This window comes from Phoenix dactylifera, chromosome 5 (genome assembly GCF_051530095.1).
Source record: "Phoenix dactylifera cultivar Ajwa chromosome 5, Ajwa_hap1_PhDact_Kaust_v1.1, whole genome shotgun sequence".
NCBI lineage: Eukaryota > Viridiplantae > Streptophyta > Magnoliopsida > Arecales > Arecaceae > Phoenix > Phoenix dactylifera.
Window position 1 is genome coordinate 19,713,762 of NC_143194.1, and position 13,537 is coordinate 19,727,298.

General features: G+C 42.0%; 2 protein-coding genes across 2 annotated transcripts; one reads left to right on the forward strand and one right to left on the reverse strand.

Annotated features, from left to right (window-relative positions):
• The first annotated feature begins 1,501 nt into the window (after positions 1-1,501).
• Positions 1,502-8,776, forward strand: LOC103716796 (transcription factor BHLH062-like). Its single transcript, XM_008804960.5, has 5 exons — positions 1,502-1,630; positions 2,181-2,264; positions 3,286-3,404; positions 4,214-4,341; positions 8,184-8,776. The coding sequence occupies exons 2-5, from the start codon at positions 2,221-2,223 to the stop codon at positions 8,613-8,615; spliced, it is 723 nt and encodes a 240-aa protein (XP_008803182.1). The 5' UTR covers positions 1,502-1,630; positions 2,181-2,220; the 3' UTR covers positions 8,616-8,776.
• A 1,105-nt stretch (positions 8,777-9,881) lies between these two features.
• On the reverse strand, positions 9,882-11,973 carry LOC148703441 (uncharacterized). Its single transcript, XM_088722979.2, has 6 exons — positions 11,820-11,973; positions 11,515-11,720; positions 11,155-11,433; positions 10,570-10,962; positions 10,288-10,460; positions 9,882-10,197 (listed from the first exon to the last, which is right to left on the reverse strand). The coding sequence occupies exons 1-6, from the start codon at positions 11,971-11,973 to the stop codon at positions 9,882-9,884; spliced, it is 1,521 nt and encodes a 506-aa protein (XP_088579105.2).
• Between the last annotated feature and the right edge of the window lie 1,564 nt (positions 11,974-13,537).

Consider the following 13,537-nt stretch of genomic DNA (forward strand, 5'->3'; position numbering starts at 1 on the left):
TTCATGACTCTGAATCTGAGCTGCTACCATGATTAGTAGCATAATTTGCATCCGGTTGTTCTGCAATTATACATGGGATACTAAATGAAAGTCAATGAGTCTATTTACACAACATGTTGTCAAGGAGTGTAGTTTTCAAGTTCCATAAACACTATAGAATAAGAAATATTTTACAAAAAAGTACAATCATATATGCTTCTTTTGCATGCAGGAAAAGGGGGGGGGGGGGGGGGGGGGGGGTGGGGCGAGAGATGTGAATTTGATGAATTTAGACTACAGAGATATTTATCAAATTTTGATTGATAGAATCATAGCCATGATCCAAATTTCTCTCCTCCCAAATAAATTAGGTGCAATGTACTTGTAAAGAGAAAAAAAAAAAAATTACAACTAAAAGGTGGACCCCTTCCTTGGGTTCCCATATTTCCCTAAAAAGGATATAAAAACAAGGAAAAGAGCTAGCTGCTAAACAGCTTCTTGTGAGGATGCTGCAGACACGATGGACCAAACCTCCATGGACTTCAATTGGAATGCAAAATTTCTGCAACATAGGGCTGTTGGCTTTAAATGAAAAAAAATTATTATTAATAGAAGTTTACAATGATCTACCCCCCAACACATTGCTATTATATGGCAATCAGTGATTGATATATGAGTGGGTGAGTGGCATCAATCATCCTTCAATTAATCATCAATTTCTACACCGGCTGGTAATTTAGCAAGGGAGCAATGTACTTGCTTATTATAGTATCACCATGTTACATATCTTGAAAATTGTGATGGAGGGCTCTCACACAATTTTTGTATCCTTTGCGTTTAGCATCCAACACTAGGAGAATATCTACTACCGAGACCAGCTAAAGCGCTCCATTTCTAAGATGATCTGAAAAAATTATACTCTATACTGTATGCACCACATGGTTGTGAATGTAGCTAATTATAGACACGCTTGTTTATGTAAAGGTGCACCGAGAGGGGCACTTGATGAAAGAAGCCTATAAAATTGAATGGTCGTGGTTGGCTGCATTTACGGCCATGGGATTAATGCAGTGTAGGGTATAATTTTTCGATGATCTAAGGCATGGACTTGCTGATCTGCAGACCCTATCTGAAGCCACGTGGCAGCATACATTGAGAGCCTGCGGCTGAAAGCGGGGAGGGTGGTCGCCACACGCGGGTGCGTGGCGTCGGACCCCTTTCCACGGTCTCCTACCCCCACGGTTCACCCTGCACAACTTAAATACATCACGCAAAGTTGTACCCAAAAAAAAAAAAAAACATCACGTCACTCGGGCCCCAACGAGGTCCCCGAACACGTCCAAACCCATGAATCGCTGCGACTCGCAACTACATAGAGCGTCTTTCGGAGCGAAATACCGGGTTTAGCCTCCAGAGTTCGTCAGAAGACCCAGTTCACATTGCTCGCAACGTCTTCTGGGGAAGGGTACGCTGTTCCGAAAGAAGAAATAAACCTATCAAAAAAAAAAGAAAAGAATATAAAACTTTATTTCTCCCTGCAGAGCTCGTGTAACAAAACGACGGAGGAGAAAGGAAACCCCGGAGCTTACTTCAATCCGAACTCCGATCTCTTCTCCTCAGGCACCGCGGAGCGATCTCCGAATTCCTCGAGGTATCTTACTCGATCTCTTCTTTCGCGAGCTCTAGCGGGGAAAATCGTGTTCTCGTTTCGACTCAGGGTTTCGGAGAGAATATTGGGATGCGATTTAGGGCGGGGGAAGGTGTTAGGTTCATCCTTTTTCCGTGGTTTCTGATGCAGATCTAATGCATAATTTTTATGATTTTTTCTCATCTGTTTCCATTCCAAATTTTGTTTTTGTTTTTGTTTTGTTTTGTTTTTTTTGTGGAGTATCTAAAAGCCGATGTTTTCCCCTTTTTTTAATAGATTTTGATGGTGGAATCGTATTATCTTTTGACATATCAAAATTACCTTTTTTCTTATTTATATATATCTGAATTGTTGCTTTTCTTCTCATATTGATATTGGAATATATTTCCAAGGACAAAGTGTAGATCTTGCAATTAAGTATATTTTTAGTGCTGGAGTTGATGGCAGTGCTTTGTGTCTGTTTATTGGGCTTCGAAAAGAAATTGGCTGAATTGGTCTCATGTGATGTCCCTGAACATATAATCTAATTAATTGAAGGGTTTTATTGATTCAGCAAAAGCAACTCGAGCACGGTCTCAGAGCATCCGTCTTCTATGGCGAAGGAGACAAATGTTGCAGCTGATGAGCCAGTTGACGGGTTTGTTGTAGTTAATTACCCTTCATTTCATCCGTAATGTTTGTTATATGATGCTAGTATCTGCATGCTGTGCTAGACCCATGGTTTTTTTTTTTCGAATCTAAATTTGCATTTGTGCCTTAGAAACATTGTCTCAAGCATACTGGGTAAACTTTTTGGATAAATTTCCACGCTCTTGTTTGACTATCTTCAATGCGGTATAAAACCATTGGTCAAGCAGGACTGCAGGAAACCCCGATTTAAGTTAATACATTGCTTGATCCAGATCAAGACAACAAAAAGGCTTATTGGATCTGGATCGTAAGACTTTGAGTTGAGTGCCAATTCAGGAATGCCATACTTATCTGGGTAATTTTGTATCAGTCACTGCGTTCAAGTATTGTGATACATTTCTATGTAGAACAAACTCAAAATTAGAGTAGATAAAAATAAGACAGGGAAAAAGGAAAGTCTGTTAGAAACTAAGAGGATGAAACAATCTATGAACTGAAATTAATATTTGAAGTTGAGATATATTTTCCCTTTTTTATTGAAGAAAAGATGGTAACTCATAGCATTTTTTGAAATTGAGAAATGACCTAACAAGAAGGCTACAATAATGTAAAAGATATTCGCTGCTACACATATATTTATGTGCCGTGTTTGCTCATCTTGTTGTAAAGCAGCAATTGTGAGACAGATGCCATTCATATAATTTGATTTTGTCATTGATTTAGATATGCCTTTCTGCTGACCATAACTAGGAGTATCTGCTTTCTGCTCCATATATCTAAAACTTGATTGCTCACAATGGGTTTAAAAGTTTAAAAGACAAAAAGAACTAGCAGAACTACTAAAATTTTTCTATAAGTTAAGCATGCATTGAGTTCTTCATCTGGTTATGGACAGATCTTGCCAGCCTTACCTATTTCTTTTCTGTTTTTCTTGGCTATGTTAGTGATAGCATCTTATATTCATCATCATGCTACCTGTTATGCTGTCATATCATTGGTTATGGTAGCTGAAAGTCTTTTTGGTGCAGGTCTCTCCTTAACAAAAAGAGTCAGGGAAGAGTTCCAAAGAAAATACATAAAGCGGAGAGAGAGAAACTTAAACGTGAGCAACTGAATGAGCTCTTTCTCGAGCTGGGTCGTGTTCTTGGTATGTATCACCCATTTCAGTTGCTATGGTCTGGATGTAGTGTTTCTTGTCTAAACTTGTTCTGGTCTTCTCAAAAATAGTTATGCTCAATAAGTAAATTATGCATATTAGTTGGAGGGATCAAAAAATGCATTATAATTTTTAATAGTGATCAAATTTGTGTAGATAAACATTATCAGCGTATACTTCTCCATCTTTCCTTTGCCATCTGTAGTGCAATTTGAAGTCTCATGTCTTGATTTTATACGATATGGCTGTTCTCTATAAATACTTTCAGATGGAAATATGTTGGAAAGTTATGCTGATTTATTCATATTTTCCATTTTCTTCATTAGTTAGCTGATATGACGTTAACATCAAGTATTTGCAACGATTTTTGTGATTTTCAATTAATTTGAGTGTGGTGGTCCGACTCTATACTCCTTCTCAGGACAGAAAATGGCAAAACATATTGTGCATATTACTTTGTAAAGCTACCGACCTTCCCTTTTGGGAGTGTCTTTTGATTAAGATAAAAATGCAAATTAGGAGAACATCTAGAATAAATTTAGTATAATATTTCATCTGTTGCTGTGTTGTTAACATTTAGTATTTGTTAAGAAGTCAACTTTTTTAGCCTTATTATTGTTCCCACTGGAAAAATGCTGTCTTCCAGCATGGAAGTTTGCAACTTCTGCTGGCATGTTAATGTAACCACCATATTAAATGGTGGACTGCTTTCTATATTACCTTGTGATTGGAAATAGCACTTGAACTAATTAGCAGTTTCATGCCAACCTTTTTGATAAGCATATTGTCTCTATTTACAGAGCCAGCTCGACAGAATAATGGTAAGGCGACCATACTGGTTGATGCTTCTCGGATACTGCGAGATCTTCTTGCCCAAGTAGAATCACTTAGAAAGGAAAATGCCGAATTGCTAACCGAATCAAGCTATGTAAGCTTCTTAAACTGGCATTATTTAGTTTACATTCTAAGAATAATGCTCTTTAATGGTTCCATTGGCTTTTATTTGAAACAAAAAGTAATCATATAATAACTAACACTATAATTAGCAGATTTTTTTAAAAAGAAATTTTTAATTTTACTGTTTCTAGAAAAGAGTAGAAGGCTAATTTATGAAAGAAAAATATCTGTCGGTCAATGTATGCAAATTTTTCAAATGTGCTACTGGTGGGAGTTTCTGCCTCCTTGATAATATCCTCCAAACTTATGACGTTCCTGCTTTCGTCAGTAGAACATGCTGAGATATCTATTTTTTAGAAAATCTTTTATCTGTCATTGTTTCAGATCTTTCTAATTAGTCCAACAAATAAAAAGATTTTGGGGGCTTTAGACAGCTTATATATTTTTATTGTGTTTTTATCGGTATGTTATAGACACTAAAGCGGTTTTTTATCAAGCTTGGGTTGAATTATTCCGCACCAACTTTCCTATTTTCATAATGGCACTGTGACCCTGTATCAAATTTGTGACTCGGACATGATTGCAGAAGTAATAACATAGCTAGCTGGAGGTAATCAATGTGGATCTGCAAAGAAAGATTGATGTGAAGGTCCATTGTGTATGCCAACATTTCCATTTACTCACATAATAAATGATATCTTTTACAAACATGTTCATTGGTTGGGTGAAGTTCGGAATTCCAGTATCTGTGACGTATCATAAGCATTAATAACCAAACCCTTGTCTCAGCTGTAGGAGTTTGTGCTGATTGGCTTTATAGATCCTTACCTGCCAAACATTTTAATCAAGGGCTATTTCTGGTGTTAAAATTTTTCCAAATTCTTTTCCACAACTTCCATACAGGGTACTAAAATCTCCCTTTTCTAGACTATCTTTGCGCACTTCTCTTTGCTGGAACCTCCTTATATCGTCATTATACATTATTTTATCCTCAATTTGTATACCTTTCATGTCTCCTCTAATCTTATCTTTCCTCACTCCACTCTTTCTAATTTTACTGCACATCTATTTCAATGTTTTCATCTCTGCCACTTTCATGTTGATTCCTACGTTCTTCCTAAGTTTCCATCCTTAAGGATACAAAGATGTTCTGTTGGCACATGCACAAAAATGAATTTTGTGAAACACAAGACAAACTTGTAATTTCCATATATTTTTGTGTTTGGATTTGGAATTTGAAAAAAAAATGATAGGTTTATCCGGAAACCAGAGAAAAGGAGGATGAAACTAAACACACTTATAAGTGAGATTGTGATTGAATCATTGAATTCTTTGAATGTAAATCAAAAGTCAAGAGGTATTAGAAAGGTCACAGCAAAATTCAGCATGTGTCGGCAGAAGTCGCAATCAAAGAATATGGTAAAAGTCATATATTGGCTGTCGATGATATGGAGGGTTAGGAACATGTTTCTCAGCAATCTTAGAAAAATGGCTAATGGGAGTGTGTTACTGGCTGATGAATTCCTTTATAAAGTAAAAGTAGGCATTGTCAGAAGGAAAATGGAAAATCAATTGTTGCAAGTGGAATGGAAATCAATATGGGTAGATCACAGGAGGCAATTGGAGATGGCGCTGCTTGGATTAATCTTAACAATGAAGAGGGCAAAACTATTTGGGCTTTTTCAAATTGTTGCCAAACTGAGTCTGTCCAACTTCTTGAACATTTTGCTATGAGGGAGGTCTTGCAACTTGCTGTTGCGGGATGGAGTATTCAAATTCCGAAATATGGGTCGATGGTTCAGTATGTAATGGTGGGTACATTTCAGGCAATTTTTTTAAGGCCAGTAGAAGGGGAACAATACTTGCAGAAGTTGGGAGACTGTTGATATGTAAACACAAGTTTTTGTTATCAACGAGAAGTGGAAATTGTGGTGGATTGCCTTGCATGGTAGGGCAGGGATACAAAAATAATGTGCTTGAAGATGTGAGTGTCCTTGGGATTGTTTGGACCCACGTGTAAAAGATGTTCAAATGGGAATGCGTTTTCGTGGGGTGGGGGGTTGACATTTCTGCAAACCTTTACCCACACACACACACACACACACACACACACACACACACACACACAGAGAGAGAGAGAGAGAGAGAGAGAGAGAGAGGGTATCCTCAGTCTGGAACCACCAAACCTTATATATAGGGGAATTGGTTGAAGTAGACAACTAGTGAGCATTCAAAAATCCTCAGTTCAAGTATCCATTGATGCCGTGAACTCATCCTTCTTCAAGTATTATTAAATAAATGAGTTAAAATAAATTCAAAGCAAGGGAAAAGTGGCTCTGGTAGGAAAAGAGTGGGAATAGGCACCATAATATTTTAAATGGTTTATGACTCTTGGTGCAGAACTAGGCTTTTGGCGATTGATTGAAGGATGTCCGTTCACCAAATGGAAGATAAGCTCGAGAGACTAGGTAATGAGCCCTCACATTTCAACTTGTGATATCATGGTCAGAAAACTTCAATCTTATCATTGATGCTGGTTGTTGAAGTCAAATAGCAAAAAAATAGTTTAAAATTCTAGTTTCCATGAAACTTGCATCTGAAACTTTAAAACTTGGGAGGATTTTACAAGTACGAAAGAGGAATTCTGTTTGCATTTCATAGCCAAATTCCATTCTAGCATGAAGAAAAGGGTATAGATAGCTGGGCGGTGGAAAGAAGGAAAAACAAAGAGCTCCTGATCTCAGTTTTTGTTCTTTTCTAATGGGATAGAGTGTAACAGTCTGAACTTGAAGGATTGTCAGATCGCTGACTGTTAATAAATTTGAAATAGATTTCTCACTTTAATAAAAATAAAAAAAATCTTAATATGGTGTTATTTCTGTATTTTATTTATTGTTAACAAATTTTTTGGGGCTGTGTACTTAGGTTGTTTAAAGTGTTTGGGATATGAAATCTGAAGAACATACAACTTGAGCTCCAATTGCTTATAAAATTTCAAAAAAATTAAAAATTTTAAACTTGATCTCTCCTATTGCAAGTCTTCCAACATATAGCTTCCTCTATTGGTCTGGGTTGTTTAGGCTGCATCATTTGAAGTATCTCTAGCAAGGTTTGCTGTATCGGTCGGAATCGAACCGACATGCAGTTTTGTACTGTACCGACACTTGGTACATTTTGCCATCTCGTATCGTATTGCGTACCCACACTGTAATAAGATGGTACTAATATGAGGTTTGGTACCGAGATGGTGAACCTTGATTCCTAGCATTCTTGCATTTTTCTCTAGGTTCATTTAAGTCTTCCGCTAGGAAGAATGTTCTAAGACAATCATCATTTTGGGCCAATATGATAACTTGAGTCACTTTTTTTGGAAATTGAATCCTTTGTTTAATTATTCTTTTGTACTAGCACAAAATTCAGCCAGTTAGAATCATTCATCTCCTTGTTTATGAATTAAGCTCTACAATTCTACATGCATGCGGACCGTACATTATAAAGTTAATGAAATAGCCCTAGAGTAAAATATCCACTTTGCCGACATTCTTTATGGTCTTTCCTGTCCCTATTGTCTTGTCAAATTGATCAGAAGATACAAAAAACCAATTTCTGCGCATGGCTTATTAATGAGGCTGTATGAAAGTGCTTGGAAGTCAACTAAGGATCAAACTCATAATTTATGAGTTTTTCATTCACTTGATTCAACTGATTCCTATCATTATTTACTTTCCCCCCTTCACTGTGCTGCTTTGTTTATCTATTAAAAAAAGGCTTGCATTGCAAGGACATGAACAAGTCATGGTCTTATTCTTTTTGTAATATTATCGTGCGACGCCTTCTGTGTATTGAATTCTTGATTCCGCTGAATATAAACAGGTTACTGCAGAGAAAAATGAACTGAGAGACGAGAACACTGCTCTGCAGGCGGAAATTGCAGAACTTCGAAATGAGCTGCAAGTGAGAATGATGTCTGATTCTGTGCGGACCAACAGCACGGACGTGAGCCCTCCAGCTTTGCCACAGCCTGTGAGCATGGTGCTGCAGCAGCAGCCACCTGGCATCAGACCAGTGCAGGGCACCCCCATTCGAGAGCTCCAACTCTTTCCAGAGTCTGCGAGGACACTAACAGAGCCCAGACCTGCCTCCAATGTGACGAGACCTCATGCCCGGTATCCAACTCCATCCGACTCCTGGCCGGGGCAGCTCCTTTCCAGTCTTCCAAGAACAGCACAGGAAGAGCATCATCCTAGCAGTACCTGCAGCAGCATCACAATTAGCAGCAGGGAAGAAGGCTCAGATAAATCATGAGCCATCCGAGAGAAATGCAACAGGAAATTGATATAATTCTTCCGAATTAATGCTCAGAGAGGCATCACCCCAAAAAATGAGGGTGCCATTGATGGTCCCCGAGCTATCTGGAAAGTAAAAACAGTATTTATAATTTGAGGGTGGCATTCTGTTTATTATCAGATTGAGGCTTCTCTTAGTTTGAGCTTATGTTTATTTTTATTTATTTATTTATTTTTTTTGAAGCGGAAGTATCATACATAACGTGTACGAATACAAACAAGTAAATCAAAAAACAGTACATCACAGAGTGTACTAGGCAACTCCGCCTCTCCTACCTAGAGGTGGTCCCTCCGAGTGGACGGCAACAAAAGAGGCTACCCAATCTGCAGCACCATTGGCCTCTCTAAATATGTGCTTCGCTTGGAGCACCATCCCACCACAAACCATAGTTCGGATATTTTTCAGCAGTGGGTGGTAATCATCGATTCCCTCGAACCCCTGCAGAATCTATCCAATGACTATCGCAAAGTCACTCTCCAGAAGAACCTCTTTCCTCTGCAGAGCACGCTGAACATAGCACAATTCCGCCCAGGCCGCTTTCAGCTCCGCTCTTGGTACCGAGGTGTCAAACAAGTGGCAATCTCCAGCAGCAATCATCTTGAAGTCCGGCCCTCTGATAATAAAGTCTGTCCCACCCCTCCTACCTCTCTCTAGGACACATCCATCGAAATTGACATTGAGGAAACTTGAGAGTAGGGGCTTCCAGGTGAAAAACACCAAATGGGACGCTCGATGAGCAGATAAGGAACTCCAGATATTCCGAGCTATCAAATGTCTATCCGACCGGATTGCCTGAGAGGTCTCCATGGCTAATAGTCGGGCTCTCTCCACCATTACCCTCGGTGGGGGTAGCCCTCCCCAAAAGTCCATGTGTTCCTTGCAAAGCCAAATCTGGTAAATAGTATAGGTCGTCCGAACTGCCTCTGGTCTGGACTGCAAGGCCCCGGCCAAGCGTTGAAGAACCTGAAGAAAGGACGCCGCATGAGTCTAGAGCACCACGGGGAACCCCACCCGCCTCTAGACCCTCCTCGCTTGGTGGCACTAGAAGATGGCATGGTCCAGCGACTTATCACTTTGACACTCCGAGCACTGGGGTGGAATATCCATACCCCTTCCGTATAGCAGAAGTCTCGTCGGTAGCCTGCCCCAAGCGACCTTCCAAATGAATAAGGCCACTCTAGGGTGTAAGCCAAATTGCCAAATCCCGCCAAAATCTGCCCTTAACTAACCACTATCTTGGACTAAGCAGTAAACATCAGCAACATTGACTCTAGACCTATAGGAAGAGCTCCATACCCGGACATCAGGGCAAGGGTAGCCCAGAACTGGGAGCGACCGAATCCGCTCCGCAAGTGACTCCCCGAACAACTGCTCAATTCGGCTGGTATCCCACTCCCCACCTCCGGAGAGGAGTAGATTACAAACACAGAGTCCATCCGCAGCCTCAACACTGACTAGGGTCGGCCATCGCCGCAACAGAAGCTCATCCACCCAAGCATCCTCCACCAAATCCACCCTCTGGCCATCCCCGATCAACCACCTGCATCTCGAGAGGACCATAGTCTAAAACCTTCTGATCTCGCACCACATCGATGAAGCCCTCCTACCCTCAGATGGGGCGGTGCCATACCGAGCGACGATCAACTGATTCCAAAGAGACTTTGGCTCCAAGAGAACTCTGGCAGTATGCCGAGCGATCAACACCTTCCTCTTGGTCAGCAAAAACTGAATGCCCAGCCTCTTTGCACTAGTCGGTTGGCATACCGACTCCCAATCCACCAGATGCACCCCTCGGCTGCCGCCCTGCAAACCCCAAATAAAGACTTGAGCTAACCTCTCGATCCTCGTCAACACTATTTTGGAAACAACGGTGTTCGACATCAAGTAGACAGGTATAAAATAGAGAACAGACTTGACTAGACTCTCCCCAACATGGAAAGCGAGGCTTTCCTCCAACCCTCCAACCTCTGCTGCACACAGTGTACCACATCCTGACAGTCCGAGACTGCAGCCTTCTCCCAGTAATGGGGACACCACAATCCATCCTGCGCTCGCATGCCAAGAAGACCCCGATCTCCGATCGTACCCGCACCTCAGTTTTTGGGCTAAAGGCAATGGTAGATTTCTGGAGATTTACCCTTTGACCCGATGCGAGATAGTAATCCTCTAAGACTCTCCAAAGAACAGTGGTGTCCCTAGGCCTGGCCCTGGCCAGTAGAAGGCAGTCATCTGCAAAGAGGAGGTGAGTGATCGGTGGGGCACCAGGCGCCGGGACATAGGCCTCCAGCGCCTGCTCCCCACATGCCTGTCGCAAAGAACAAGACAAGACATCAGCGCAGATGATAAATAGGTATGGAAATAAGGGACAACCCTGGCGTTTCCCGACGGACGACCGGAAGAAAGGCGATGGCGTGCCATTTACCAAAATAAAAAAGGACAGCACCAGCACACACCCCATGACCCACGAGATTCAGGTCTCGTGGAAGCCAAGACTCACTAGCGTGCTGCGCAAGAAGGACCATCGGACTCTGTCGTAGGCTTGCTCCATGTCGAGCTTTACTGCCATGTAGCACCCGCGCATGTCCCACATCATCTCTTGGGCTATCAGGATGTTGCCGGTGATGCTTCGACCACCGACAAATGCCCCTTGCTCTGGAAAAATAAGACGAGGAAGAAGAGGCTGCATTTTGCCCACCAGAATCTTTGCCACCACCTTGTACAAGGTGGTGCAAAGGCTGATGGGTCTATAATGACTAAGCTCAGATGCATCACATCGCTTCAGGATCAGGGTGACAAAGGTAGCCTTTCAGTTATCTGCCATAACTGTTGAGCTGAAGAAGAGCTGGACAGCCTCTACCACTGCTTTCCCAACAATGCCCCAGTATCTCCTAAAGAAAAAAAGGGAGAACCCATCAGGCCCAGGGGATTTGTCCTCCCCCAGTGCCCAAACTGCCCTCCTGATCTCTGCCTCCGATACCTCCTCAATCAGCATAGCATTCTTCGATGACCTCACCACTGTGTTCGGGCACGGGATGGCAACTCCACCATCCAAAAACCCCTCCTCTAACCATCTCAATCGGAAAAAGTCAAACAAGAGGCATCAGATCGAGCTCTCCTCCTCCACCCGTGACCCCATGTCGTTCCGTAGGAATCTAATCTAACTCTGCTGCCGCCTAACGATGGTGGACCTATGAAAAAAGTGGCTATTCCTATCCCCCTCCTGCAGCCATTGGACCCTGGACTTCTGCCTCCAAAACACCTCTTGCTGCCTCAAAAGAGAGTGATGCTCCGCTAGCCTCTGCCGAAGAGAGACCATATCCGCATCCGATAAGCCACCAATCTATCCTCCCTCCCCTGTAGCTCCGAAATGGAAGTCTCCACCTCCTCTAGTCTCCTAAAAATGTCCCCCACCATCTTCTGGTTTCATCTACGAAGTCTGTGCCTGGTGAGCTCCAACCTGCGAGAGACCCGCCGCATGGAATCACCCCGAACCAGCATGGCCCAAGCTTGTTGCACTATCTTCCAGGATTGGGGGTACTCCAACCACACTCTCTCAAATCGAAAAGGTGGGCGATGATAAGAATGGTCAGCTGTAGAGATTAGAAGAGGGCAGTGGTTAGAAACAATTCGAGCTAGATGGCACACCTGGAACGCCGGAAAACACTAAATCCAACACGGCGAAGCAACATCCCTGTCGATCCTCTCCCACACCCTAGCATGGCCTTCCCTGTTATTGCACCAAGTGAACTGCACCCCCGTGAAGCCGAGGTCCACCAAGCCATTCCTAGACAGGAATTCCCTAAACTCCCTCCTCTTCACCTTATCAGTGTACACATTACCCCCCCTCTTCTCAGCTGGCCCCATAATACAGTTGAAGTCCCCAACCAACAGAATAGGGGCCCCCTGGGAGATAACAATAGAGGCCTCTTCTCACAGAATCCCCCTTTCCCTATAATCAGTACAAGCATACACACCACAAAAAACCCAAGGAGTAGTATTGGGTTCAGAAATTACCATAACCATTTGTTGGAGACAATTACGAAACACATCCACCGTGGCCACCCTCCGCTTCCACAGTAGAAGGATATCCCCTGATAGCCTCCTTGACTCCACCGAAAATGATTCCCATGTGGCACCAAAATGATGTTGGATCCGTTGTAGACTCTGTTCGGACACCCGTGTCTCACACAAAAAGCAGATGTCCAGATCATTATCCTGAACCAATCTTCGGAACGAGGACTTGAAGGCAAGTTTTGCCGCTCCCCTACAATTCCAAATCAAAATCTTCATAAATCACCATCCACAATATTTTCATTCTATTAAATATGCTATAGTTTTGATCTTACCTTGCCGAATGATGGGTGCACTGGTACCTCTCCCACTGAGTTACCAAGATGGGAAGGAAAATGATGGACGCAACTTTGGGAGGGATTTTTGGGATAGCTGATATGGCAGTATGAGTTGGCCATTATAAGTCGAGATGCAACATGAGCTGGCCTCAATCTGGAGATAGAGAGAGTTTTTTTTTTTTTTTTGGTACAATGATAACTCACGCCACAGGTGCGCATGATTACACCTAGTAAGATTAGAGAGAAGGATATCACAAAGGAGGAAGGAGCGGACTCGGAACTCTCCCAGAGAAAAGTACCAAAATGGTGTGCTGCATATGAGGCCATCTAGTCGGTCGCATTGTTTGTCAAAAAAAATCTTTATAAGAAAGAGATGAAAGATTTTTATTATTTTTTTAATTTAAATATAGTTTTTTATCATATTTGGCTGGCCATCTCAGCTGTCCCCATAAATGGGCTCGGCTAGCATTGCTTGGATGCGAATCTAACCGAAGCCTATTCTAATTCCAGCAGCAGTTCGCTGCCCCATAA

Bases quoted from the DNA above. Each gene is read 5' to 3' on its own strand.
- LOC103716796 (XM_008804960.5), top strand. From the start codon at position 2,221: ATGGCGAAGGAGACAAATGTTGCAGCTGATGAGCCAGTTGACGG. The intron at 2,265-3,285 runs GTTTGTTGTAGT...TTTTTGGTGCAG, and splicing joins GCTGATGAGCCAGTTGACGG to GTCTCTCCTTAACAAAAAGA. The intron at 4,342-8,183 runs GTAAGCTTCTTA...GAATATAAACAG, and splicing joins TGCTAACCGAATCAAGCTAT to GTTACTGCAGAGAAAAATGA.
- LOC148703441 (XM_088722979.2), bottom strand. From the start codon at position 11,973: ATGGTCTCTCTTCGGCAGAGGCTAGCGGAGCATCACTCTCTTTTGAGG. The intron at 11,434-11,514 runs GTAGAGGCTGTC...CTGATCCTGAAG, and splicing joins GCATTGTTGGGAAAGCAGTG to CGATGTGATGCATCTGAGCT. The intron at 10,461-10,569 runs GTCTGTTCTCTA...TGGGGTTTGCAG, and splicing joins GTTGGGGAGAGTCTAGTCAA to GGCGGCAGCCGAGGGGTGCA.